This window comes from Pongo abelii, chromosome X, assembly GCF_028885655.2.
Source record: "Pongo abelii isolate AG06213 chromosome X, NHGRI_mPonAbe1-v2.0_pri, whole genome shotgun sequence".
NCBI lineage: Eukaryota > Metazoa > Chordata > Mammalia > Primates > Hominidae > Pongo > Pongo abelii.
Genome location: NC_072008.2, coordinates 129082075 through 129109552, shown reverse-complemented (window position 1 = coordinate 129109552; position 27478 = coordinate 129082075). Strand labels below are relative to the sequence as shown.

At 39.7% G+C, this 27478-nt stretch overlaps 1 protein-coding gene across 10 annotated transcripts in view; it reads right to left on the bottom strand.

Annotated features, from left to right (window-relative positions):
* Window positions 1-27478, bottom strand: part of GRIA3 (glutamate ionotropic receptor AMPA type subunit 3) — a 308174-nt gene that overhangs the window by 262918 nt on the left and 17778 nt on the right. For 3 of the 10 annotated variants that reach the window (XM_009235221.3, XM_063721255.1, XM_063721256.1), the window contains exons 5-6: window positions 25896-26042; window positions 21486-24278 (exon numbers count right to left, since the gene is read on the bottom strand). The exons of the other annotated variants lie outside the window; for them this stretch is intronic. In XM_009235221.3, the coding sequence (XP_009233496.1) occupies window positions 24259-24278; window positions 25896-26042 (167 nt within the window). In that variant the 3' untranslated portion in view covers window positions 21486-24258. Of the gene's footprint in view, window positions 1-21485; window positions 24279-25895; window positions 26043-27478 lie in introns of those variants that run through there. 10 annotated transcript variants of the gene reach the window in all.

Genomic DNA, 27478 nt, shown 5'->3' with positions numbered 1-27478 from the left:
GTTTTCAAGAGGTGCAGAAGATAATGAAGGAATATAAATTTGAGAGACAAAGGTAACAAGGCCATAAACCTCAGCTTTTATTAGTGGCCATATTAGATTTTCATGAACATACAAAACATAATCTAAAATAAATATTATTCTATGTGTGTGTGTGTATTGGAGGGGGTCAGGGAGAGGGACAGGAAGCTAGAAGTTGCAGATAAATATTATTGAACATGCCCCAAAGCTTCAGCTCCTTTCTGTTCTCATGGATAATCAATGATGAACTGCATACAAGAATGACTATTTGCATATTGTATTGTTCTTTTGAAATCTCAATGGGGTTTTTAAAGGCTCTCTTTGCCTTTTAATTATTATGTTTTAATATCATGAAGATTGAGGTTATTATCATTAGGGAATCCTCACCTTTCCTCATATAATTTTTCTTTCAGAGTCCAAATTGAAGTGAAAAGTGCTGGTCTCAGCCTTTGTCCAGGATTATAATGGGCATGTTTGGTCAGCTCATCAGCTGGTCCCCAACACCTTGTCTTAGAATGGGTGGTATGTATGCACAGAAATAAAACTTTTTGTAGACTTGGGCCATTATACCATCTGTACTCTCAGAGTGTCTTTCTCTGAAAAACTGAAGCAATGGGAAACTTTCTAGGCAGTTATACATTTAGAATCACAGTTTTTCTGAAGTTCTTAAAAACTCCTTGGTATACCTGGGAATACTTGGGAAGCAAGCTTTAAAAAAATGTAGGCCACTGAGAAAGAATGGAAAAATATACAAAAATAATTCTAGTTTTATGTGGGTAGTGCAGTTTTAGATAAACCCATATCCTCATTTTCCAAACTTCTTGAACTGTTGTTATGTTGTTTTTTATTATAATGATGATGAAGATTATGGTGATGATGATGCTAATGATGGTGATTATAACACTTCAAATGTCTGGTTTCCATATTCATTTACAATGGACTTGACATGTATGTTTTACTTTGGGCCTTTTCTAGGACCAAGTAAAGGAAAAAGACTATAAGTGTTTGTCTTTTCTCAGCAAATAGGGTTTCTATTTAAAGCATGGCAGAATTTGGCTTTTTAAAAGGATATTTCTTATCAAGGGATATTAAACAGATTACTGTGGGTTCATTGTGAAAGATAATCTTTTGGGATTTCATGAATAAAATAGAGGTCAAGAGATTAAGAAGGATTATAGGTGAAAGGGACCAAGAGTCAGAAATACCATTAATTTAAATTTTATATTGGTAGAGGGGGTTTAGAATGAATTAAACCTCTAAGGTCCCAACTTCAAGACATGTTGCTGAACCTGACTTAGAGAATGGTATTTTCAAGCATGCTGGGCTCAATTACCATTACACCTTAAAAGTTATTGCTTAGTGTATTAAATAATTATCACATTAATTGATTCATCCTATTTGTGAAATGTTAGAGTAGAAAAAAAGTCTTTGGATTTATCTTGGAAAGGAAGTTTGAAATGTACACTTCAAAACATGTATTTGCTGGGACTAAAGATGTGATAGGTTCAGATTAAAAAGATAAACTGCACAGACAAAGCTTTTGGTTATACCAATTGCTACTGTAATTGTTACTTGACTACAGAGAAAGAAATTCATTATATAACCCATTTTTTATGCCTCTGACAGGAATTCCAAGATTCAATAAAGGAAGAAAGTGTCCATTTAGCAAATGTTCTTAGGTCTTCCATGCTATGATTAATTTATTCAGTAATCATTTATTGGGTACTCGCTCTGTGCAAGACCATATGCCAGGCACAGAAAAATAGTCATAGCTAACATTTGTTGAGTGTTTATTATGTGTCAGGCACTATAGGTGTTTTGTATGTGTTATCTCATTTACTTGCAACACTATTGTTATTGTTTTGCAGATGAGAACATTGAAGCTTAGAGACACTGGTTGACTTGCCCCAAATTACATACCTAGTAAGTGCCAGAGCTGGTACTAAAATCCAAGTCTCTGATTCCAGAACCAGACATATTAAACATGAAGTCTGTGGCAGAATCCCCATCTTTAAAGAGGTTTCACGCACTTAATTGTAAAACAATGTGCATAAGTGCTACAGTTATGGTTTGCAGAAAGTTCAGAGGAAACCACGATTAATTCTGCCTGGAGATTTTACACAGGAGGTGACATTTTAGTTGGTCAAAGTGACATTTTAAAACTATGATTTGGATATGGGAAGGGGAAATTCTTCCAGCTATAAGAAATAGTGTGAAAGAAAGCATTGAGCCATGAGCTAGCCTGGCATGTTTAAGGATTTAAATTTAAATATTTAAATGATTTAAAATTTAAACATTTAACTGTTTTAAATAATTTAGATAATTTAAATATGTAAGATAGGTGGGATTGAGGTGTTGGGAAGTAGTAGGGATGACAGGGGAGATATCAGAAGTAAAACTAGAAAGGTAAAACAGGACTGGCTTGTTAGATACCTTGAATGTTATGGGATAATGAGTCGATTTATTTTAGAAGTAGAAAAAAGCCCCAATAAAAGTTTTTAAACAGAGTGGAAATGTGAGATGTATATCTGTGTTTTCAAGAGAAAACTCTGGAAAAACACGAGGAGAATAGGTTAGAGATGAGAAAAAGAATGCCAGTTGGGAGACCAGTTAGAAAGTTATCGTAGTGACTGAAATAATAGAAAAGAAGGAGCAGACAAGGAAATAAAAGAGAATACAAACAAATGGAAGAACATTCCATGCGCATGGGTAGGAAGAATCAATATCATGAAAATGGCCATACTGCCCAAGGTAATTTATAGATTCAATGCCATCCCCATCAAGCTACCAATGACTTTCTTCACAGAATTGGAAAAAACTACTTTAAAGTTCATATGGAACCAAAAAAGAGCCCACATCGCCAAGTCAATCCTAAGCCAAAAGAACAAAGCTGGAGGCATCATGCTACCTGACTTCAAACTATACTACAAGGCTGCAGTAACCAAAACAGCATGGTACTGGTACCAAAACAGAGATATAGATCAATGGAACAGAACAGAGCCCTCAGAAATAACGCCGCATATCTACAACTATCTGATCTTTGACAAACCTGAGAAAAACAAGCAATAAGGAAAGGATTCCCTATTTAATAAATGGTGCTGGGAAAACTGGCTAGCCATATGTAGAAAGCTGAAACTGGATCCCTTCCTTACACCTTATATAAAAATCAATTCAAGATGGATTAAAGACTTAAACGTTAGACCTAAAACCATAAAAACCCTAGAAGAAAACCTAGGCATTACCATTCAGGACATAGGCATGGGCAAGGACTTCATGTCTAAAACACCAAAAGCAATGGCAACAAAAGCCAAAATTGACAAATGGGATCTAATTAAACTAAAGAGCTTCTGCACAGCAAAAGAAACTACCATCAGAGTGAACAGGCAACCTACAAAATGGGAGAAAGTTTTCGCAACCTACTCATCTGACAAAGGGCTAATATCCAGAATCTACAATGAACTCCTACAAATTTACAAGAAAAAACCAACCAACCCCATCAAAAAGTGGGCAAAGGACATGAACAGACACTTCTCAAAAGAAGACATTTATGCAGCCAAAAATCACATGAAAAAATGCTCACCATCACTGGCCATCAGAGAAATGCAAATCAAAACCACAACGAGATACCATCTCACACCAGTTAGAATGGCAATCATTAAAAAATCAGGAAACAACAGGTGCTGGAGAGGATGTGGAGAAATAGGAACACTTTTATACTGTTGGTGGGACTGTAAACTAGTTCAACCCTTGTGGAAGTCAGTGTGGTGATTCCTCAGGGACCTAGAAGTAGAAATACCATTTGACTCAGCCATCCCATTACTGGGTATATACCCAAAGGACTGTAAATCATGCTGCTATAAAGACACATGCACACGTATGTTTATTGCGGCATTATTCACAATAGCAAAGACTTGGAACCAACCCAGATGTCCAACAATGATAGACTGGATTAAGAAAATGTGGCACATATACACCATGGAATACTATGCAGCCATAAAAAAGGATGAGTTCATGTCCTTTGTAGGGACATGGATGAAATTGGAAATCATCATTCTCAGTAAACTATTGCAAGAACAAAACACCAAACACCGCATATTCTCACTCATAGGTGGGAATTGAGCAATGAGAACACATGGACACAGGAAGGGGAACATCACACTCTGGGGACTGTTGTGGGGTGGGGGGAGGGGGAAGGGATAGCATTGGGAGATACACCTAAAGTATAATAATAATAAATAAAAATAAAAAAAAAGAAAAGAAGGAGCAGATTGGGAATGGGGATAAGTGTCTGTTGGGTTGAAGATGTCCAAAAAGAGTGTTGACTATATAAGCTTAGAGTTTTGAAGGATGTTGGGACAAGAGACAAAGACTTAGAATCATGTAAGTTATAGCATGGAAGCTTTTGCAAAAGTGAGAAAAGGGCTAAGAAAAATATCCATCATTTAAGAGCTGGATATGGGAAGACTAGCTTAAGAAAGCAACTGAAAATAAAAGTACAGAAATAGGAGGAGAATCTAGAGAGAGACCCCCATCACAGAAGTCAGAGAAGGAAAGGATGGTCAACAGTATCAAATAGTTATAGATGTGTCAGTCAGAATGAGAACTGAAAACTAACCACAGGACTTGGCTGTTAGGAGATCACTAGTGTCTGAATGAGAGAAGTTGCAGCAGAGTTGTGAATATGGGAGGTAAATCTGAAGAACAAATGGACAAGGTGAGATGATTACTCTTCCAACACATTTGGCAATGAAAGGAATAATGACCTCATGTACTTTTGGCAATTTGACCAAGGGTCTACAACAAAGCACCTCTGCACTTTCCCATCCTTGAAGAGCACCTTAGCTGTGTATCACTAAAAGGCCATGCCAGATTCTATTTTTTCAAATTTGTATTTTAGGATCTTTGTAGTATGGGAATTTTTCATTTAGACTCCTGCCCTATGCTCCCTTCCACCCTTATCCTGCCCCACATTTCCAGCCCTTCTCATCTAACCACAGATCAGGCAAACATTTGTGTTGAGGTGCTTCTAGAAAACCATCATATGACCTTGAGAAACTCTCTGTTCCCTGTGTAATGTTCACACTGTTCTTCAGAAAGAGGGCCTTCTAGCAGCCCTATGTTCTGAAAAAGCATTGCTGATAGAATGCTAGTGGTTAAAAAGGCTCATGTCTTTTTGAAAATAGCCCAGACTATTTTAATTTGACATTTCTAAATCCTTGGCATGTCTGCTCTCAGTAAGCCCAGAGCACAGGAATGTTTTGACAGGTTAAGAAAACGTTAGGTTGTCACTGTATTGGTCTTCCTGGCTGATGAGACATTGGTTCTTGCTGTAGCATTCAAAGGCCATAATGCAGTTTGTAAGTTAAATCGATACCTTATAAAACTCCTGCATATCTGTTGGCTTATTATTTAAAGGAAAGGAAGAAGAAATCAATTCCTTAAGTGTCAAGGACATTCTTGACAAAGGGCCGAATGGAATAGGCAGGCTCAGTGCCATGAAAGAGTCCAGTGAAATAGAAAGTAGTGCACTGTCCTTACGGATTCCTTCCAAATCAGTGGGAACGCTCCAGCTGTTCATGCTTTCTTGTTGGGCTTTCCCGCCTGGAAGCAGGGCAGGCCAGATAGTGCTTTGGGGACACATCGTGGTACCAGGGGAGCTTCTTTGGTGGCAAAATGACCCACATAGCATTAAAAGTAGATCTCAATAGTTGTGCTTAGGAGCCCCAAGAGTACACAAAGTTTTAAGTCAATAGGTAAATGGAGAGAAACAAGATGTTAGGCTGTTGAGCAACTTGATATAGATCTCGTGGTGTGCAGTATTAGAGAGGAAAGTGGAGAACAGTCAGAACAACCCATGACATCAACAGACACCCAGCTATAGTCAGCATATTGATTTTCAGAGTAAGAAGGGACCTCAAGGATCATCTAGCCCAGTGGTTTTCAACCCTAGCAACATTTCAGATTCACTGGGGAGTTTTTAAAAAACACTGATGCTCAGGTCTCACCAATATCAACTAAACCAGAAACCCTGGGAACAGAATCTAGAATCAGTTTTTGTTAAAGCTTTCCCAGGTAATTCTCATGAAAACTTAGGGAGGAGAACTTTTGCTCTAGCTAAATATGATTAATTTTAAAAATGGTGAAGCTGAGATGTTTTCTTCTAGTTCCTCTGGTTGGTGGTATTAGATATGAGACTAGAACAAATGTTATTAGGTTAGTGATTGAGAAACAGGAGAGTTTCTTAGAAGCCAACTATTACCTTCATCTCAATTTCTTATATTTTTTGCATTATAATCTCTGATTAAATTTCACAAGGATTCTAATAACATGAAGACATTAAGGACATACTGTTATCATACACATGGTGGGAGAAATAGTGTTCATTCATTCATAAAATATTTTGAGTGTCTGCTGTGTGTTAAGTACTGTGCTGGATGCTATGGGGGCTATTTGGATGGAATGTTTTAGAGAGAGTCTTGGCCTTCAAGGATCTCTGTGCCTGGGAGGCTGAGGAAAGAAGAGAGACAAGATAAAGCCATGGATGAGTTTGATCTCCTGGGAAGGTAGGTTAGCTTTGTGAATAGAGAACAGCTCTGTTTCTTGGTCACATAGTCTCCCCTTATTGACCAATGAAATGGTGATATTTAGCATTTGTAGGAATGCTTGCAGATGTTCATCATTTATGACTAGTGGTGTGGTCATTGTGAGGGGCGCTTAAGTAAGAAAGGGCTTGGAGCAATGTTTCACTATCACCCAAGGGTTTGGCACCATTTTTGAGAAAGGGAATGTGATTTGGGGAAGTGGTGCATTTTCTTGGAAAAAACATGGATTTTTATAGTATAAAAAAGTCATATATACTTTGTTTACACAAAGTATGTATAGGAAGGTCATATATACTTTTGTTTGACTCCCAATGTCCCTCGTTATGAGCTGCATGCCTGAAAAAACAACTTTCTGGGCCCCATTTTCTTTGTGTAAGATGAGGATAAAAGTGTTAACAGCCACCCTCTGTCTATCCCCTCCTCTCAAGCATCTCATCCCTCCTTTGGCCAAGGTTGTAAGGAACAGAGTTCAGCTTCGGCTGTAGCCTGTCATTGGTCAGGGAGGAAACTGCGGTCTGCAATATGCTGGATAGTCTCACAGATGCTTGCATTTGAAAATTTATATAAATCAGCCTTCCTTTCTTTGTTGCCCCATTTTATATCTCCACCTGGGTTTCCACCCAGCATCTTTCTTAAGGCATTCTGTATGCCCCTCTGGGAGGCCCCACAGTGCTGCTACCTTAAGCCCAATATAAGCTGTATTTCTACCTCCTTGTACTATGTCATTTTAATGTGAGGAGTTGTTCAGACTTATTGTCTACCTTTTAAACACCTATGCATTCCTTTCAGGGTAATAATCCTTACCCTACATGTTTTCCAAGCTTTCACAAACCATATTTTGCTTCTGTGATATAAATTATGGAATGAATCACACGTTTACTTTCAATTTTATCTTAGAAATGCAAGTTGATGCTAAACTGATCTGTTGTGTCATTTGTAGTTTGGATTCCATTTTTGTGTGTGTGTGTGCAAGCTTGTTATTTAAGGGGGACCAAATTTACTTACTTCAAAAATAAAGTTAAAATTTGAATGCACTGACATATTTTATTGTCGTTTTTATCCCATATCATTTAACATGGAACAACTAATATCTACTTCATAGAATTGTGTCAGGATCAACAAAACTATGAGTGTGTAAGTGCCAGGCACATAGTAGATGCTTGATAAGTGCTATAAGTGCTGGTTCCCATGTACTCATTGAGCATCTCTGAGACAGTCATATTTCCTCATGTATTTGGAGGGTATTGGAATGTTCGAATAGTCTTATGTATAATACTGTTTTCTTCCTATGCCAGCCCATGAGGTAGGAAGTAGTGTCATCCCTATTTGATAAAAGAGGAAAATGAAACAACAGAATGTGTCTCCCTGAATGTTACCAAGAGAGTTAGCGGAGTCAAAAGTCGAATTCAGACCTTCCAAATTCAGACATGGGGCTCTTTCTGCTTCCCTTTAGCACAAGGAGGAATCCATTTATATTAGTGCAAGGTTGACAGTAGCCAAGGTGCATTGGGAGGAAGAGTGAGCTTTTACCTGAGGTAGAATGAATGAGTTATTTCTTAAGATACACATAAGGACAGCAAGCAGAAACTCATTGTATAATTTACCTGTATCACAAAGCGACCACAAATTTGTGTCTCCAGGACTGCTGATTAACTATCATCATTATTCCTTACCTATGTTCATTAACACCCTTCAGAGGCAATTCTTCAAGCTATCTATATATGAAGACTATAAATGGTTTGACCAGGCCTTTCTCATAGGTTGAGGCAGCTCAAGCTAATCCTGTTGTGGGTTGTTTGTTCCCCCTTTCTTTTCACTCCCTATTCAGTAGCTGACTCACCATATGACCTTGAATAGAGGCTTTTGTTCTAAACTCAGCACTGGAAGCATGAGGCTAAGAATACAGACCCACTCCCAGGGCACTCAGGTGGACTAGATAATTTCTGTTTTTCAGATGTAAAGGATTTTCTAGTGAGTCCCATGGGGCTGAGGATCCCCTGAGGTGATGTGACAGGGGGCTGGCCCATCATGCCCATAGCCTGTGTCTGCTGTTCACATCCAAATCTAGGCTGACTGCCAAGTGCTATTTTGGAAACAGGGCTCATGTCGTCCATCTTTTGAAGGTCGTGGACGTTCTGCTCCATGGGAATGCATGGGGCAGAGTGAACTGACACAAACCTCAGTGTCACTATTACAGTTTTAAGCAAAGTAATTATGGTCCACATTCATGGCCACACCTAGTGCCTGCTACTCAGTAGCTTTGAAATTGTGGATAATATTCACATAGGAAAGCACAGGAAACAACAAGTCAGTCTAGGTTCCAGCTGTAGCCCTGGAGCAAGGACCCAGAGGCCCTTTGCTGTGTCAGGCATTACTGTATTAGCTGCTGGATCTTGTGGAGGTCTAGGGATCTCAGAGTACAGTCTGGCATCCAGGACAAGGTGTAGTAGCTATTTACCAACTGGTATGGGAGCATATAATATTTTGACCACAGCTGTGTATTACTGGTCAATTTGGCCAAAGGTCAGCCTTATGCTTGTTTACTGAATAATGGATCAGATTATCTGGAATTCTCTACATTATAGATCGATTCAATGAGGTGTGTTTATTGGTATTGCCCTTCCCATATACACATATTTTCAGTAGTGCAGCTGTTGAGTAAAGTGAGGTCTACTTCTTGAACCTTAAAAGAAAGTGGGGATTAGAGGTAGACTCATTCTGAAACATTAGTAAGGAAGTTTATAGATGACCCAGGAAAAATGCACTAACAGTTTGGCAACTTCACTTTGCCTCAGACTCAGTTAAGAAAGGTAGAAGTGCAAAAGACAAAGCAAGAATCATAGGCAAAATACACAGCCTTCTTAGGGATGGACACCTGCCTGTGAGTGGATTCTTGACAATGCTAATAGGTTATTTGTAAATTAAGCAATTTTTTTTTGTAAGCTGGTTGCTTCCATCCTCTAAACAGCCAAGGCACCTCCTCTGTGCTGTGTTCAGGGTAAAGTAGGCAGCCATTTCCACTGTGTGACTAGAGGTGTGTCAAGTAGCACCCCCTTACACACAAGTGCCATCTCCTCCAGCCTAGTGCAAGCTTAAAATGCTATCATCAGAAAGGCATTCCTTGCCAATCAAACTGCTCTAATTTGAAGGGTCAAGAATTTAACTCACCGTCAGCCACTACCACTTTAGCTCATTAGCCCCCAGCTGTCACTTTGGAAAGCAGACAACTGAGCCCTCAGAGGAAAGATTCTTGTGATGGGAGAAAGCATGGAGTCACGGGGAGCCCTAAATTACCAGGAAAAAATGGGTCCCACTGATAGGGGTGTAGAGAGACAGAGCTATGAAGTAGGAAGGAGAAGGAACCCAAAGACAAGCTTGGTCCATTTGCCAGGCCTGCTAAGTCCACTTGCACAAGTAATTTGAGGTCACAGTATTCTTTCTCCAGAGAAGACTCATTAAAGAGACAGTAATGTCCCTTAAAAATCAGCATCATTTACTCGGGAGGCTGAGGCAGGAGAATGGCGTGAACCTGGGAGGCGGAGCTTGCAGTGAGCCGAGATTGCGCCACTGCACTCCAGCCTGGGCGACAGAGCGAGACTCCGTCTCAAAAAAAAAAAAAAAAAAAAAAATCAGCATCATTAGACGCTTTCTTAGATAGTTTGGAACTCAAAACTCTGGACTAGATGTTTTTATTCTGAAAACACAGCTGCAACTCAGAACAGTATGTTAGGAAGTCAGACCCATCGCAAGTCAAATGGTGTCTACAGCCTCTAATAAGCCTCTAATAAGATAACCCGAATACCAGCTGTTTGTCTTATCCTCAGTCATCTCAGAAAAAGCCTCAACTGCCAATCATTACCTTCTTCCTTCCACCAAAGTCTCACCTCCCAACTTTCTCCCAGGTGCCAGGCATACAAGCTGATGCCATGGGCAGGCCTTTCAGGTTATACACTTTCTTATTTAGCACATTTGGAACAATGTAAGGTTTCAAAAACTTTTAAGCACACAATTTTTGTCATACTATGTGTTGCTTTGAAAGTTTTCTTCCTCTACAGTTTTCTTAACTCCTGTTTTTTCTTCCCCTCCCCCAAACGATTATATCACAAATGAGCAGTTCGCAATCTGTTGGAAATAATTCAGATGAAGCTCTTTTATCTTGGGGCCCACAAAAGATGGTATCTTGGTACTCTGGGACCTAATTTGTTTTTAGGCTTTAGGCCAGATATCTGTTGAGCTGGCTTACACTTTAACAAGGAAAGAGAGAGGTAACAGTACACATGAAATTGAATGTGGGGTCCCCCAGGATTTATCTGCCTGAGGTTCTCCCTTCATTGGAAATCCTTTCACCACACATATCCTTTGGGGTACAAATACTCTGTTGCTAAGAGGCAACTGTTTACTTGCCAGTATGTGACCCTGCTGGGGACCACAGTAACTCAGGAATTGGTGTATTGGCCCAGACCAGTTATCATAAAATGACAAGGCAGAGAAATGCTGAGGAAACAAGACACGAGATACTGGGGAAGCTCTGAGAAAGGTGAGTTTGTTGGGGAAGGGGGTAACCTGCAGGTGGTAGGAAATGCCTGGTCGGCTGGCATCTCTGTGGGTGTCTCAGGTAATTTGGAGAGGGTATTGAAAGTGGGATAAGGACTTGTCGAGGATAAAGCTGGTCTACTTCCTTCTTTTGCTGATGCTGAGGACAGGGAGTTTGTCTGTCTGTTGCTTCTTTCCTCCACCCTCTTCTCCATTATCAGGGTGTTCCAGGTTCTTACAGAGCTTTTTCCTTGGCTGCCTTACGAGAGGCCTGGCTCTGGGGACTGGCTGGGCTTTCTCAATTCTCCTGACTCATCCTGCAGACTCATTGTCCTCTCCAGTGACCTTCCGAAGGCCCTGAGCTCACAGCCTTGACTTTGCTGGCTCAGGGAGGTCTCTGATGAGGGGGAGTTTGCAGCTGACCTATGCTGCAGTTTTGTTGGCTTTGCAAGATCTGAACACTACCAGGGGGGACAGGCACTGCAGAAATGTCCATGGTCCCTGTCAGCACCTTTTGCCCTTTAGCAGCATCACATAGTACTAAAAGGCTATTTGAGGAGTTAGATGTTAGTAATGAAGTGCAGTTGTCCAGTGGATTCTAGGCTGACCAGCTGAGACTAGACCAGACCTTTCAATACTACTTATGTTTTCCTTTGAGATGGCATATTTAGTTTAGTCCATATATTTAATAGATTATGACCCTTCATTGTAGTCTCTCCCTACACACATTTCTGGAAGAAAATCAGGGGGAAGAAAACCAACAATGCTTGCTTAATAGAATTCCTTCCCCTACCACTCTTTTTTCCTGTTTAGAAACAATATCTGTGCTATTCGTAGAGCCTTCTTTAATTATGACATTCTTTCTCCTCAGTGGTGGTGGTGGAGGCCTGGCATAGGGTTAAATGGAAGGTACAAGAAATTACTAGCCAAGTCATCCACTGGTCCTGCTCCTCAACCACTGTCTCTCCCTTCCCTCCATCTCTGAGAAGTGCCAACCTTGTCAATCCACAAAACCCCACTAGATATGAGAAGAGATGCAAGTGGAAAGGGACACTGTAGCAGTTGCTTGTAGTTTGTCCCACTGACCCAAGAAGCTGAAGACCCAGTTGGGAGCAGTGATAAGAAAGGAAAGGAAAGGTTCTATGTAAGCATCGCTGAAACCTCACATCCCTTCCTCCCCACAACACAGCACAAAAAATGCTAAAAGGAGGAAGAAATGTTAAAGTAACATTCCAATTAGTTTGACTGCTGATTGTCATGCAACTGTTAGGAAATTGGTTTTGAAAAATAACGATGGCAAAAATCTCCAACTCTCTTGACAAGTTGCTGAGGTAGGGGAGGCTGGGGACTTGAGGTTCACTTATTTCAGTCTCACCTAAGCTTTTTCATCTTAGAGAAAAATCAACAGGAACCTGAGAAGAGAATGATATGAGCAAATGTATTTGCTTGTTTGATACTAAGTTTTCACTTATTTTCGTGTGCATTAGAGGTTTGCCTTCATCTGTGTTTTTCCTCCTAGAGAGCAGAGGTCAGCTCAGCTTACTGGCTTTAGCTGATATGTAGTACAGCACCAGGCACAAAGCACAAAGCAGCCTGTGACTGGGTTTGTGCCGGTTGCTGGAACCAAGCCCTGGAACTGCAGCTCTGGGTTAGGTCAGCAGTTGGCTTTTCTGGACAGATAAAGATGACATTGGGTGTCCTTGGATTCTCTGATTTAACTTAGCCATAATGCATTTTGCATCAGTTTGGCTTGCCTTTGTGACCAGCTGCGTCCATCTCTCTGGCCCCCAGAAAAAGAGTTCCCATTTTCTGACACACTAGGTATTTTCACTACTATGATATGAGCAACTTGAGGGCAGGACTTGCCTTTTCATCTCTGTGTACCCCAGTGGGTGTTGACTCCTACTTAGCAGAATTGAATGGCTACTTCATTATTGCGACATAGGGGTTCATTAAAGGAAACTACCCTGAGAAGAGAGTAACTACACTAAAACCGACAGCAACACTTCCTGTCTTCCCCACGCTAATGATGCTGACATCATAGTGCTGTACTGTACTAGGGGAGGAGGGGAAGGAGAGAAGGGGAAAAGGAATGAACAGTTTGTGAACTTCATATTTATAATAGAAGATTTGTGTGTGCTGCCTCATTTAGTTCTCACAGTGGCTCCCTGAGGTAGGGATAATTGTTCTCATTTTATAGATGAGAAAACTAAGTCAGAGAGGTAAAGTGGTCTTGCTAAAGTCCTACAGCTTAGCAAGTGGGAGAGCAGATCTGCCCACCTATGTTTTCCTATTATACCTTGAGGCGGCAGCAGAATTTGCTGGACAATTTAGTGGGACTTGTTCTGTGCATTGTTCTTGGATCCCAGTTATGTATAGGCAAGAATCTTCCCCTATAAACAGCCCAAGTTTTTTAGATCGGTGAAATATCAATTGTTGAAATATAGTCACTTGGTAGTTTCCACTTTGGAATTTTTTATTTAATTTTCAGTCAGCCTTGCCAGTGTAGCTATAACAATTTCCCTCAACTGTCACCTTTGGGGCAACTGCTGATTCTCCTGGTATACCTTAGAGCAGTGTACCTAAGAATGCAGATTCCTGAAGCCCCTCACAGAGTTGGTTTCTTTAGGTCTGAGGTAGGGCTCCTGACTTTGCATTTTGATGCCACTGACACTTAGAGAAACACTGTTGCGTAGCAGCACATTCTCAAAGTGTATGTCAGGTTTTCTTCATAAAAGGGGTATGCTATCAGATAGGTTTTTGTAACTGAGTTAAGAAAAATAAATTGATTTCTTTCCTTCAAGGCCCTCTTGCAGTCCTTAATAGGTTCATGTGCATTATGAATGTTCAAGAGGAGTTTACAGTAGGCAAAATCATCTTGTGGGCCCTTTTAATCCAGGGAGTATTTTGTTTTGTAATAGGGTCTGGTATACAGTAAACACTGAACTAATTGCTATTTATTATGGAGACTACTATTCCCAGCTTTAGACCGATTTCAACTGTGAGAAGGGAAATATAGTTCAATTTCATTATTTAGGGATAAATTGATGTAAGATCAGTCTTATTTAGGGTAAAGTCTGGGTTATGGAATGTTCTTAGATGAACATTGAACTTTATATAGGGACCTTTAAAGGCTAAGAGAGGGCTGCTGAGGTCTACATATGGTTGTGTTACAGATCCTATGTTCTGCTGTAATGAATAGATACAAAGGATGTGAACAGACCTTGACTCTGTTTGCCAGTTACTGCTTCTGAAAACCTTAAAAGCTTATGTTAAGTAGGTTGTTAATATTAATTAAATTAAAGGAGACTTTCCTTCCTTGAAAATAAATTCAGCTTATCTGTGTCTGAGCATCCTAAATTCAGAACACAAGGCTTGAGAGTTTCATTGCTTTGTGTAGTGATTCTCACACTTTATTGTGCATATAAGTGATCTGGGATACTTATTAAAATGCAGATTCCTAAGTCCTGCTTTCAAGGCTTGGGCTTGGGAACTGCAATTTTTAACAATTATTCCAAGGGATTCCAGTGAGAAATGCTGATGGGGTGTTTCTGTTTGGGTAGGCTATTAAAGCTTTCAGGCCACTGAGGCTAGAGGGACTGACTTCTTGTACTCGGAGATCTAATGGGATGGAAGAGTTAACTCATTGTCTTAGAGAAAGCTGCCCTGCTGCATATGGATAAGTTTGGACGATTTTGCATTTTGTGTCTATTTTTTCCCTTTATTTGGCCTGAAAAGAATTCTGGAGAATGGCTTCAACCTGTTCCCATTCTCTGCTCTAAAAGCTAAAAGTGATCGGAATGCTGTAACCCTGTGTTCTATAGGATAAAACTCTGTGTACAGGAAGTTACTCTTGGCACCGACACTGGGATTAGCTTTCATGATTAAAGTTTTAACTCCAAGGAAACAATATGGAAATTATTCTTAAACTAAATTTATTTCCTGCCTTTTGCTGGTTTGATTTTTACTTCATAGTGGAGAGAGTGTGAACTGTAGATTCAAACCTATCTAGATTAACATCCTAGCTCCGCCCTCACTAGTAGCGTGACCTTGGGAAAATTTCTTAACTTCTTTATATCCTTCTTCCCTTCATCTGTACAATATGTTTAAAAGTAACAACCTCATAAGGCTGATGGCAGAATTAAATAAGGCAACTTATGTAAAGCACTTGGCCCAGTTCCTGGCACATGGTAGATGCTCACTAAATATTAATGCTCTGGCATATGAAACAACCAATGCAATTCTACACCCAGGTCATTTTGTTGAGCAAAAGATCCTGTAGACCAGCAGTTCTCAACCTTTTTGGCACCAGATACCGGTTTCATGGAAGACAATTTTTCCATGGACTGCCCATCAGGGGTTGGGGAGGAGTTCAGGATGGAACTATTCCACCTCAGATCATCAGGCATTAGTTAGATTCTCATAAGGAGCACACAACCTAGATCCCTCACATGCGCAGTTCACAATAGGGTTTGCATTCCTATGGGAATCTAATGGCACCACTGATCTGACAGGAGGCAGAGCTCAGGCAGTAATGCAAGCTCATGGCTCACCTGCTGTGTGCCCTGGTTCCTAACAGGCCATGAACTGGTACCAGGGGTTGGGGACCCCTGCTGTGGACACCCTCACTTCTCTAGGTCTTGGCGACCTTGTTTGTAAAATGGAGCTAACAATAGTACCTATGTCATAGATTTGCTGAAGATTTAAGTGACATAATATATGTAAAAGCATTTAGCAAATGCCTAGCATTTGCTGTTATTTCTGATATTATTATTACCCATCATTTTCTCCTTGTCACTGCAAAAACTCCAATACTAATAGAACGAATGATGTTGCTTTGGATGAAAGGCTGTCAAGATGATTTCTTGTTTTTATAAAATGTTATAAGTAATTATTAGTTTGTGCCAGAAACCTAAATATAACTCTTGGCACACAACAGCAAACCCTTTGTCATTCACACAATATCACCTAGAGCTCTCGATAGATAAATTGGCATTTTGTTGAACCTATTTAAGCCTGAAGTTGTGACAATGCCATATAGTAAATTTGACCTCTCAGGGTAATATCTTAAAAGCCCAAAAGATGAAGATACTTCTAGAGAAGTAAACATTCTGATCTACAAAATGAGATACCACAATATTACTTTTAAGGGCAGAAAGTTGGGATTTCTGATTTGAAAATAGAAGGCAAGGTGTCAAGAATATTTGAGTTTGCAATCTCAAGGTAAGATTTTTTTTAGCATTTTATGTAACAATTCTGACAATGTTTACTCACTTGAAAAATAATCTAGGTTGTTTCTTTTCCCAGAGACCTTAGGATCAGTTGCTTTACCTAGAACAAACTTTCATGGTCCTGTGATTCCAAAGATGGTGCCTTTTACTTAACTGTGTGAAGTCTTTCCAGGGCAGTGCTGAATCATCAATGAAAGAAAACTTCATGCACAATATATTTTTAGTCATGAGTAAATTTTATTTTATTCTAACTCTTAAAAATTGGTAAACCTTATATGACATATTTAGTGGTTTCTAATAACTTGAATACCAAGTCTACTAATTTGAATGCTCTAGTCCATGCTCAATAACAATACTATACGATATAATAAAAATCAGCCCATCATGTTGACTTTGAGAAGCACTTAGGTAGGGTGGAGTATGTGTGTGTATGAGAGACAGAGAAATGGAGAGGAAGAGGGAGAAGGAGACGAAGAAAGAGCGAGGGTGGCAGTCATTGTAATATTTTGTATAAATTAACAGTTTTTGAATTTTTGACAGAGATTTTTGGGGACTGTTGACTCAGCCACTGACTCTTACAACTTTGCATAAGTCACTGAATTTCTGTTGTTAGAGGACGGATGATAGTATATCATGGCTTGTTAAGACACTGACATGTTTATGTTCCATGGATCAAAAGAGCTCCTGTGTGCAAGGTCTTTCAAATTCATATATTCTTTGGTGATAAATAAGAAAACAAAACCTCAGCTACTTTTTTATGTGTCTTGCATTGGGAGCAGCTAAAGGACCCTAATCCCCACTCTTGACTAGCTTCCTTAGCAGGGATAGGCATTTTCTATTTTGTATACTAACAATTTACTTTTTCTGACCTTCTCATTACTGACATATATTTATTGTATAACCTTGGGATCAGTAATTGCATTACTGCCTTTTAATTAGGAGAAGGGAAACTTCTTATTTGGTGGATTTGTGGGGATGGCTTGTAAGGTATTTATAGCCAATCTTTTGCCCTGGGGTCTCAGGCAACTCTTGGCAGTATCATGTATAGCACCTAAAATATGGGTGAAGGAAAAGAAGTATCAATAGAAATTGTGTTGTTTTACATTTTTTTGAGTGTCTTTAAGTGATGTTATGTTTCTCAGAGATACACAAGGGTTCACTAAAGCATTACCACCTATTTCTGTGTAACATATGAATTCAGTATTAAGCTGTCAAATATATTATTTGTGACCCCTTGTTGATGACATTGGTGAATTCTGGCTCTCACAGTTGGTCATAATGCCTTCACTTGGCTGAAAAGATTGTTGTTTCATTTTCTAAATATCCAAATTAAATGGAACAAGATGAAAGATTTCTGATCCAAATACATTTTTGAAAGACTAGTATTAATAATAAGCAACACGATATTGTTCTAGAATGTACCTTACATCTATTTTCGAGAAAGGAACAGTGTAGTATCTAGGTATTTCGAATATGCATAGTCTTAGATAAAGAAGAAAAGCAAGCATGTATTAAACATGTATAAATCAGCAAAGGCCTAGCCTTATGAAGTTCAGACACTTATATCAATTACTGGAACACTAAAGTCGACTGGAGTAGCTACAAAACCTTCAACATTAAAAACATGATAACATGTTAAAGCCAAATAACTCACTGACCCTCAGAGCCATAGAATGTTTTATATGAAAGGGACATTAGATATTACCCTGCCTAAACCCTTTATTTTACTGAGGAAGAAACTCATGCCCAGAAAGGAGAAGGAGAACATTTTTGCCTAATGTTACAGGCAAAAAGGGAATTAGATGGAAAATCAGAGGAGAATCAAGAAAGTGAAGTGTCAGCAGAAGCTAAGGCAAGAGATACTTTGAGTGGATAAAACCAGTGTGTCAAATACACCAAAGAGATTGAGGAAGATAAACAATTGAAAAACAGCTCTTGGATTTGGCAAGAAGATCACTGGTGAACTCAAAAGAGAAATGTTGGTAGATTAGTGAGAATAGAAACAGAGTGTAGGAGTTAGGAACAGAATGTGGGATAGGAAATAAAGGCAACTCACACAAATCTCAGATTAGGGGATTTAGGAAGCAAAAGGAGGATGGCAAAAAAAAAAAAAAAAAAAGGAGCAGGTTGAAACTTTTTTTTTTTTTTTAATATGGAGCTTTGAGCATGTTTTTGAAAAGGAAGACAATACTGGACCCCAAACTTTCATGTTTCTCTGATAGAAAATAGTAAATCATGGAATTGATGAGCCTCTCCAAACCAACAACACCTCCTAGAGAAAAACCAACCAACCAACCAACAAACAAACAAACAAAATCACTGTAAAACCCAACTCCAAGCTTGACAGCATTTAAGCTAATAATAATGTAGAAGTCGGGGGCTTCAAGGCTATCTAACAGTATGTTCAGAGGCAACCCGTAATCTGTCTGTCATTATTTTTGACAGGCATATGGACTCAGTACCTCCCCCACACAACCTGGAATTCATACTGAAACCTTACCATCCCATTTGTTAACCTTTTTCTCCCATAATAAGGTTGAAATATACCTTGGGAATATTTTTCAAAAAGCCACCATAATTATTTACTCCTGGTTGGAGCTAATTAATTAGGGAAACTACCTTGAAGTCCTATTAACTGGGCTAAATTGAAACAGGCTTGAAAATATGAGCTCCTCTGAAATTATGAGCATGGAGCTAATGTCTTTGTGCTTGCAAATCTTGATCAAAGTTTAGGTGGGCATTTCAGTTGCTTGACAATTGATATCCTGGCGGGTACTAGAGTCAGTTGTGTAGTTAGTTGCATAGAAGAGTAAGAGAGTTAAAATTTGTACTGGTGGCTGCAGATATGGTCATCAACATTATTCATATTCACGAGTGTTGCAGAGGCATAACCAAGAACAAACACATCAAAGGCCATCGGACTATGACAACATTGTAGATTTGGGGCTGAAAATGTACTTAAATCAAGCATGCTGTCATTATGCCTTTGAATAATTATCTCATTTAATTATCAACAGCCTTATGTAGTAGACATTATTATCCCTGTGTTACAGTTTGGGAAACTTAGATTCAGGGAGGTTGAGACTTGCACAAGCTAATATGGTTAGTTACGTGGCAGAGTTGAGCTATAAACCCAAGTCTGACCCCAGGTTGTTACACATTCTATTAGACTATCACTTTAGGGCCTCCACCCTTGCTGTCTTCCCATTCTATATAATTTTTACCTCTCACTGAAACCTGTTTCACTCTCTTCAAGAATTCCATGTCTTTGGGCTCCTTTCCTATTGAAATCTGCTCTCATGATAGGATCTGCTATAGAGTTGCATGCATTGCATTATGGATTTAGACAGTGCCACCTCTTCAAAGGGAATTTATATCATATGTTTTCAGTGGAGAATGAACGTCCCTCTGTTAAAGATGCTCTGGTATCAGTGAGCAGGAGTGAGAGCTATTTGGAAATAGGAGTCAAAGGGTCCAATGACCTGTGACATCCATCCAGGTAAGCAGCACCTGTATATACTCAGGCTTTATAAAACAGACATGTCCCACTACTTAGACTAGCTGTGTTTGGAGAAAGGGAGTCCATCTCTGAGGGTAGGTGGGAAAAGATGACCTTTAAGGTCCTTTATATCCCAGAGATTCAATCAGCCTATGATTTGATGACTCAGAGGGGTGAGCAATTATCTAGTGATATCAACTGGGAGAGATCAGGCCAAAAAGAAATCTACTTTCTGACTTCAATGGTTTGAGTTGCCTCCTTGGAAACACCCCAAAATAGCTCAAATCTTTGCTTCATTTGGTCAAATTATCCTCTGAGTTTCCTTGTTTCTGTAGGGAGAATCATCTTTCATTAAAAACTGGTGGTTGGGGGAGGTGGCTAAACTCAGAAATTATTTAATGTTAGGAAGGCCCTCACAGGATCTTTTCATTTTACAAAGGATCTACCTGAAACCCAGAGAAGGCATGGTTTGTTAGAAACAGAGTTGGGGCTGGAACCCAGGACAACTGGCTCCCAGCCCAGGGTTCTGTTTAACCTATCATGCTGTCTGGTAATATTCTTTTCAAAACTCATATTTTCATTTAGTCCCTGGTAAGGCCAGAAAAATGCAACCACCAAAGTGAGGTTTAGCAAGGGAAATGACTGCCTCTCTACTTAGCCCCTTCCTACTGGAGGCTTTTTCTTTTGAATAACTTGATGCCCCAGTAAATATATCCTGGAATGCATATATTTAATTAGAGATAACCGTCTTCTATTGTTTGTTTTTCCAGTTGAGCTGGCTTCTGATCAGCAGGAGGAAGGCTGATCTTCAATAGTGTTTGGTTTGTGTGTTCGCCCTGCCTGTAGGTAGGAATAAGTACTGAGTTTGAAGCCAGGTGACCTGACCTGTTGTGTTTCAGGAGGGAGTCCCTACATACTTGGCTGGTTCAAATGTGGGCTTTGTAGGCCTTACCTCTTTTGGCCTTCTCTTGTCAGAACTGTTAGGTGGCCCTGAGATGACTGACCTAATGACTAGCACCCCAGTTCCCACCTGAAAACCCAGGCTTTTCTCCTGCTTGCCTGCCTGCTGCTTCAGCTTAATTTACCTGGCTCACCTTAATCTTAATGGTGGTGACACACACAAAGAGCACATGCATTTAACAAGGAGCAAGCCCCACTGAAGTAGAAACCTGATTTTTACACAGCAGTTTCAGCAAAGAGAATATCCTTTGCCGAATCTGAAAGGAAACAGTAGCTTACTTTCAAGTAGGCTGGATTTCGTGGCCCTTTCAGCACATTATAGAATGGTATAGTGCTTAAAAGAGAAGGCTCTGGAACCAGGCTGTGTTCATCTCTAGCTCTGTCACTTACCAGTTATGTGACTGGGCAAGTGACTTAACTTCTTTGTGCCCCAGAATCCTCATCTGTGAAATAGATCTAAGTCACGGAATTTTGGTGATTGAAACAATAAATAAATGTAAGTCACTTAGAAGGATGCCTGGTATGTAAGAAGCACTATGTTAACTCTTATTATTCTCAATACTATTCCTAGCAGTATCTACAAAGGAGTCATAGGAAGAACAAATGAAAGGTGTGGTCTTCTGCAATCAGTTGAAACTGCTGTTCTTTTGGTTCATAGATTTTTTTTTTTTTTTGGCAAATTATAATACTGAGGTGATTTTCCTCCACCATGTCTGTTAACATCACTGTGGTCCCTTCGTCTCTAAATTGAAGTTAAAATTTTGTCTTGCATACTCAATCTTGCAGACACATACATTTTCCCCAAAGAGGGGAGCAGTCCTGTTGCTGCAACAGAAATGAATACTGTGCTGAGTACATAGAAAGTGAAGGGCCCTTGTAAATAAAGTAGCAAATTAGCAGTGATTTTGGCAGCAGTTTTAAAACAAATGGATTGAAAGAGATTTCAATAACTACATGCCTAACTTAGAGCTGCACTTGAAGCATTTAGTAAATGTGTCATTTCAGTATTGAGAACAGAATCCAATCAAAGTATGTTTATAATTAGACTTCACATATAATATCTCTCAAAATTATGTTCCACCAGGTGAGATGCCATTCCCTGGAACACTAAAATCCACTGTTTGTTAGGCCTTTGTTATTATTAAAAAGAACAAGTTGGGGGTACCAAGAGAGACTCAGATAAACGAAAGTGCTTAATTTTAATTAGAGAGGGGAAAAAAGCCACACACAATATGGGTAGCCTGTATGGAGAACCTCGTGCCAGTAAAACCTGCCTCCAAAGGTATGACTCTGTATTAATTTAAATCAGACAGACATTGGCACTGCGTTCTTTTATTTTTCATTAACATTTTGATTTAGAACAACAGATTGCTGCAGTGAGGGGACAAGAACGGCAGCCAGTGAGCCATCTGCCGAGCATCTCGCTGACGACTCTACTAGCGAAAGAAGCCGGTGACTATGGAATATATGCAAGAGGGACACACACCATTAGCTAAGTGACAGGATAAAAGATGGGAAACTTTGCCGGGTCAGAGGAGACAGAAATGGAGAAGGCAAAGCATGGCCCATTCTGATTGGAATTTGAAAAGATCCAAGTACTTGCAGCAGGCCAATAGGATGGCATTCTATGGAGGATTTGCTTGTAGTGTTATTTTTTTTCCTTTGAAATTACAGGTGGAACAAGGAAAGAGAAGTGACAGGCTAAACACACAATAATTTGCCATGCTTCTTACATGAGTTATGTTTTCCAGATCAGTAAACATTTACCCCTTTAGACATACCAACCCTTGAGCCATTTGAGATAGTGGATATCTTTCTAAAGTGGAAACCCTCCCCCACTACCATCCTTTTAAACACAGTAAAGCACTGGCATACCAACGCAGGAGCAGTAAGAGTGGTCTGTCTGGGGTGCAAACAATAAGAGGATAGTGTGTAGAGAATTTAAAGACAGTAATAAACTGTCTACTTGCTTTTTTATTATCATATGCACAGGCATTTCTAAATATCAGTGAAAAAATACTCCTCCCAGCTGGGATGGACCTCATATATCACCCCTTCCCCACAGTATACCAGTGCAGTAGAATGAACAGAATTCAATTTTCTATGGATGATTCAGGGTCTTTACTGGCAATTCCAGCTCTGGTACTGAGTTTGTTGTCCATGCAGTTATTTGGCCTCTTAGGTCTATTTGCCCCTACCTGAATTAATCCCAGACTGTTGTGCTCTTGTAGTTGGTGATTCTGCATGGTGTTCACTTATTGTCAGCTGTCACATTTTAGTATATCTACTTTTAGGAGTGCTTCATTTCTAATATGCTATCTATCTTCAGTAGCCTAGGAAGTACTGAACATTGTCAGCTACAGTGGGAAAAGAGATAGAAGGCTATGGAAATAGACAGAAAATTAAAAGCACAGTAATCTGTATCTTCTGCATAATAAGGTGTGGAGGTGTTTGATGCATTGTAGAAAGTTTTTTCTTCAAAAATGGTTAAAATAAAAATAGCACTTGCACTGCTGAAAGACGTGCTTCAAATATCTGGAAAATTAGCTTAGAACCACTCATTCCCTTATAATGCTAGTTAAATGGAGACAGCATGTTGCATGGAAGGAGCATAAGATTAGACTAAGGTTTGAGTCTCATCCCAGCCACTTACTGGGAAAAACACTTTAACTCCTTTGAGCCTGTTTCTTTAAACTGTAAAATGGATATAGTAATACTATCAGCCTGACCTACCTTATTATGTATTAGATTTTCTACCAGATGCTCCCAGTAAAGCGTCACCAACTACTGCAAGTCACCATCTCTCTCACCCTCCCTTACACTGGACCTGGTACACACCTTTAGGGATCATCTCCATCTCTTGACTTCCTTACCTGATCCACTAAACTCTTAAGCCATTTTATGTTTATGCATGTTTCCAATTAATTACTGAGGTTTTTCCACCAAAGATTGAGGGCTTCTTACTCAGAAAAGCCTAAGAAGAGAAATTATCTTTAGGCAACCTGTGTAAGATGAGCTATGGGATTTCCAGGTCAAAGTTGACATTCATAATAATAATCAACTGGAAGTGCATTAAGAAAAGTTAATTCTTTATGATATCTATTTCCATTTTCCCCTCAACTCCCCAAAATACACCCACAGGACTGAATACAGGATTTGAGGAATAAATTAATGTTCCTTTATTAACCTCTCTTGATATTTCATCAACTTTGATCCTGTCCCATTTCAGCTTCATCTTTTTAATCTCCAGAGGGTAGTTTCTTCTGTCTCTAAAATGGGTTTGGGTTCAACTTGCAACTTTACAGCTTCACACACCCAGGCTGAACTTCTTTCTTTGTTCTCCCTCCATGATGCTCACTCAGTTGAGAACTCAAGAAGGGAGGAGGCAGTGCTGACTTGTGATCTTGTTCTCACCTTACAGTTCACCTGTAACACCTTGAACAGGAAAGGTAAAATATTGTTCAGCACTATGAATGGATGAGCCACATCATGGGGTCACCTTTTGGAACTTCCCTTTCTGTCAGCCTCCCTGCAGGATCCCCACAGGCTGCACTGGTTCCATGAGGTGATCAAAGTAGCACTCGTCTAAGTAGTGTGATTTGCAGGGTTACTGCAAAATTAAATGCCACCCACCAGAATTAGTTCTGTCATTGGCATGTGCAGTTTTCAGAATGCCCCTGATAAATTGCAAATATGCCATTATAGTTATCAAAACATGGGGGCCCTGAGACTCCAAATAATTTCTCACAACTTAAAAGTTGAGCCTTGATTATTAGCCCAATATTTATTGATTTATTGGTTTTAATTTTTAACTCAATATCTATTTAGTGGAGAACAGAAAAAGACGCCCACTAGTGGCAGCATTTACTTTATGGCAGGCATTATGCTAAGGATTTGATATGAATTCTCTCATTTAATCCTGACAATCACCCTAGAGGGATGACAGTATTATCACTGTAATTCTATAGATGAGATAAGTTCTATAGATGAGCACAGAAATGGCAGAACCAGAATTCTAACCCGGGCTAGCTCTAGCTTTAAAGCCCATACAATGCTGCCTCTAATATTGGAGCCCAAACTTTCTCCAACCTTGCTATCCCACTGAACAAAACAAACCCCTGTATCTAACCAGTTCTACCTCTTTACAAGGCAATTGGGAGCTTGATGAGTGGGGGAATAGGCCATGAGATATAAATTTCAGAGCATGGACGTCTGCTGTGGAGGCCAGACTTGAAGGAGTCAAGTCTTGGTAGAATCAGGGGCATCTTTCGAACATCTTGAAGACTCTGAGCTCCTGAGCAAGGGAGGGCAAGGAAAGACGCAGGATCTCCCCCGCTCCAAACCCTTCAAGGGAACCTCGTGATATCATTTGAATTAAACATAGTTGAAGCTAGAAAGGACCTTGGAAATCACCTACTCTAATTCCCTTATTTTACAAATGGGAAAAGATGAGGCCTAAAGAGGGGGCAGTCTCATAGCTAGTTAGTAGCAGCAGGGCAAAGGGAGGATACTAGGGCTTTTTTCTTCCATAACGCATTGCTTCCCTTACATGTATTGAAGAATTTAACTCTGAGCAAACCAGAGATTTTAGCATCTCAGTTTGAGCCAAGCAGCCCTAAATACCACATCTTTATTTTTTCCTAGCTTAATTGGAGAACACAATCACAGTTCTGAGACCATGTATATCTTCAGGACTCATTCACTGAGGCTGTCAGAGGATCTGCTTGTCCTCACTAATTTTGAGCTCAGAGATTTAACATGTCCCCAAACAGCCTCGTTTCCTTTAATAACCTATCATTGCCTTAACAGTCATAAATGTATTGAACCTTATCTAACAGTATTTATATTTTCAGCTGGCACCAACTCTGGGCTAAGGGGTTCCATATGTTTACTTCCCACTGTGTAAAGTAGCCTTGATTTTGACTTGCCCGGAATTTGTTCCTTTCAAGCTTCCAGAGTGGGGAGATCTTTTTTGCGGCATAACAGGAATTGGTGAACAAGATTCTTTCCCCTTTCCTTCCACCTTGCTGATTTCAAACTATGGGCACTTACCCCAGACACAAGAGGCCCAATTTTGGCGGGCCCCACCTGGTGAACATTTTAGGTGCAGCAGCCCATGATCTTTGCAGCATGGCAGAGCTGTCCAGTTGTTTTCCCTGATGCTTCCTGGCCAAGGCAGGTAGTCCCTTTCAGCAGGACCTGTGGGGGTGACAAGGTGAGGGCAAGCTGCTTCTGGCCATCGGTCTCCTTCAGTGGAAGGGCGGAAAGGGGGCACTTCAAGATTGAGGGAAGAGGGTGAACCTTGATGTACACTGTCCAGGCCACAGTGGCAGCTGGGGAAGCCAGCCAAAATTCTGGGGAGCTAAGACTAGTGAGACCACATTTGAGTTTATTGTATTAACACATTTCACACTACATTTCTTAATGGTCTGCCTTGTTGGAAGGCATTTTTAGTCACCTTTGGAGCTCGCTATTGAAAAACTCCTTTCTTGTTTCTTTTGAAAATAACCTTCTGTGCTGTTGAAGTTGAAAAGGTTGTCAGATGGAAATGTTTATGTGCTCTCATCTCAGCTAAAAAAATGTAAAGATGAAAGTATCCAACACATATATTTACTGAGTACCTGATGGGATATAATTCAGGAAATGCAGCGATATCTGAGCTGCCATCGGTGATGCAGCCCTTGCCTGACGTGGGCTGTATGCATGCCAGCATAAAATGAATAGTCCTCTGACTGTAATCAATTTACTTGAATCAAACAATTGGCAATTGTATTTTTAAGCAACTGATAATTTCATCTACTATACCAAGTTTTCCAAAAACACATAACTGAGGACTGACTGCAAAGGTAAATATTAACAATCAAAGAAAGACCATGTGCTACAGTGGTCATTGCCGGGGATGACAGCAATCTCTTGGGAATCTGGCCAAGTCTGAGGTCATTCGCCCTGACTGAATCCTCCCCCCACCCATCACTTTCCTACATCTTTACTTTCCCTCACCTGGAATGAAGTTGATAAAAATACAATAAAGCTATGTTGTATGTGGCTTATCCTTGTGATAAAACCCCAAATAATCAGTTACTACCAACATGGATGCCACAAATAACTATTTTTTTCTTTACTACTTTTTTTTTTTTTTTGATGAAGGTCAACAAATAAGGATCTGCAGTGATTGCTTTAGGAATGTGTTTGGGAAATCAAGAGACATGAATTCTAGTTTCATTTCTGTGACTGGCTTTGTGACTTTGAGATCTCTCCTCTTTGAATCTTTTTTTCTTAAATATAACATTAAGATGACGGACTAGATGATCTCTAAGGTCCCTTCTGTCTATAACAGTCTATATTTCCAATACAAGGAATTTTATTTTAAAAATATCTTCCCAGGCTCACTGTATTCAGCCTAGTCTCCTGCACCCTCTGCATCTCCAGTCCTACCATACAACAATCATGTTACATCTACTTTTATATACTTAACAATTATACTTCACTTCATAGTTTTCAAAGGACTTTCACATTTATTCTCTCATTTGATCTTCATAACATCCCTATAAGCTACACAGCTCAAGTATTGCTATCTCCATTTTGTAGATGAAGAAACTGAGACACGGACTACTGAAATAACTCATGCAAGGACA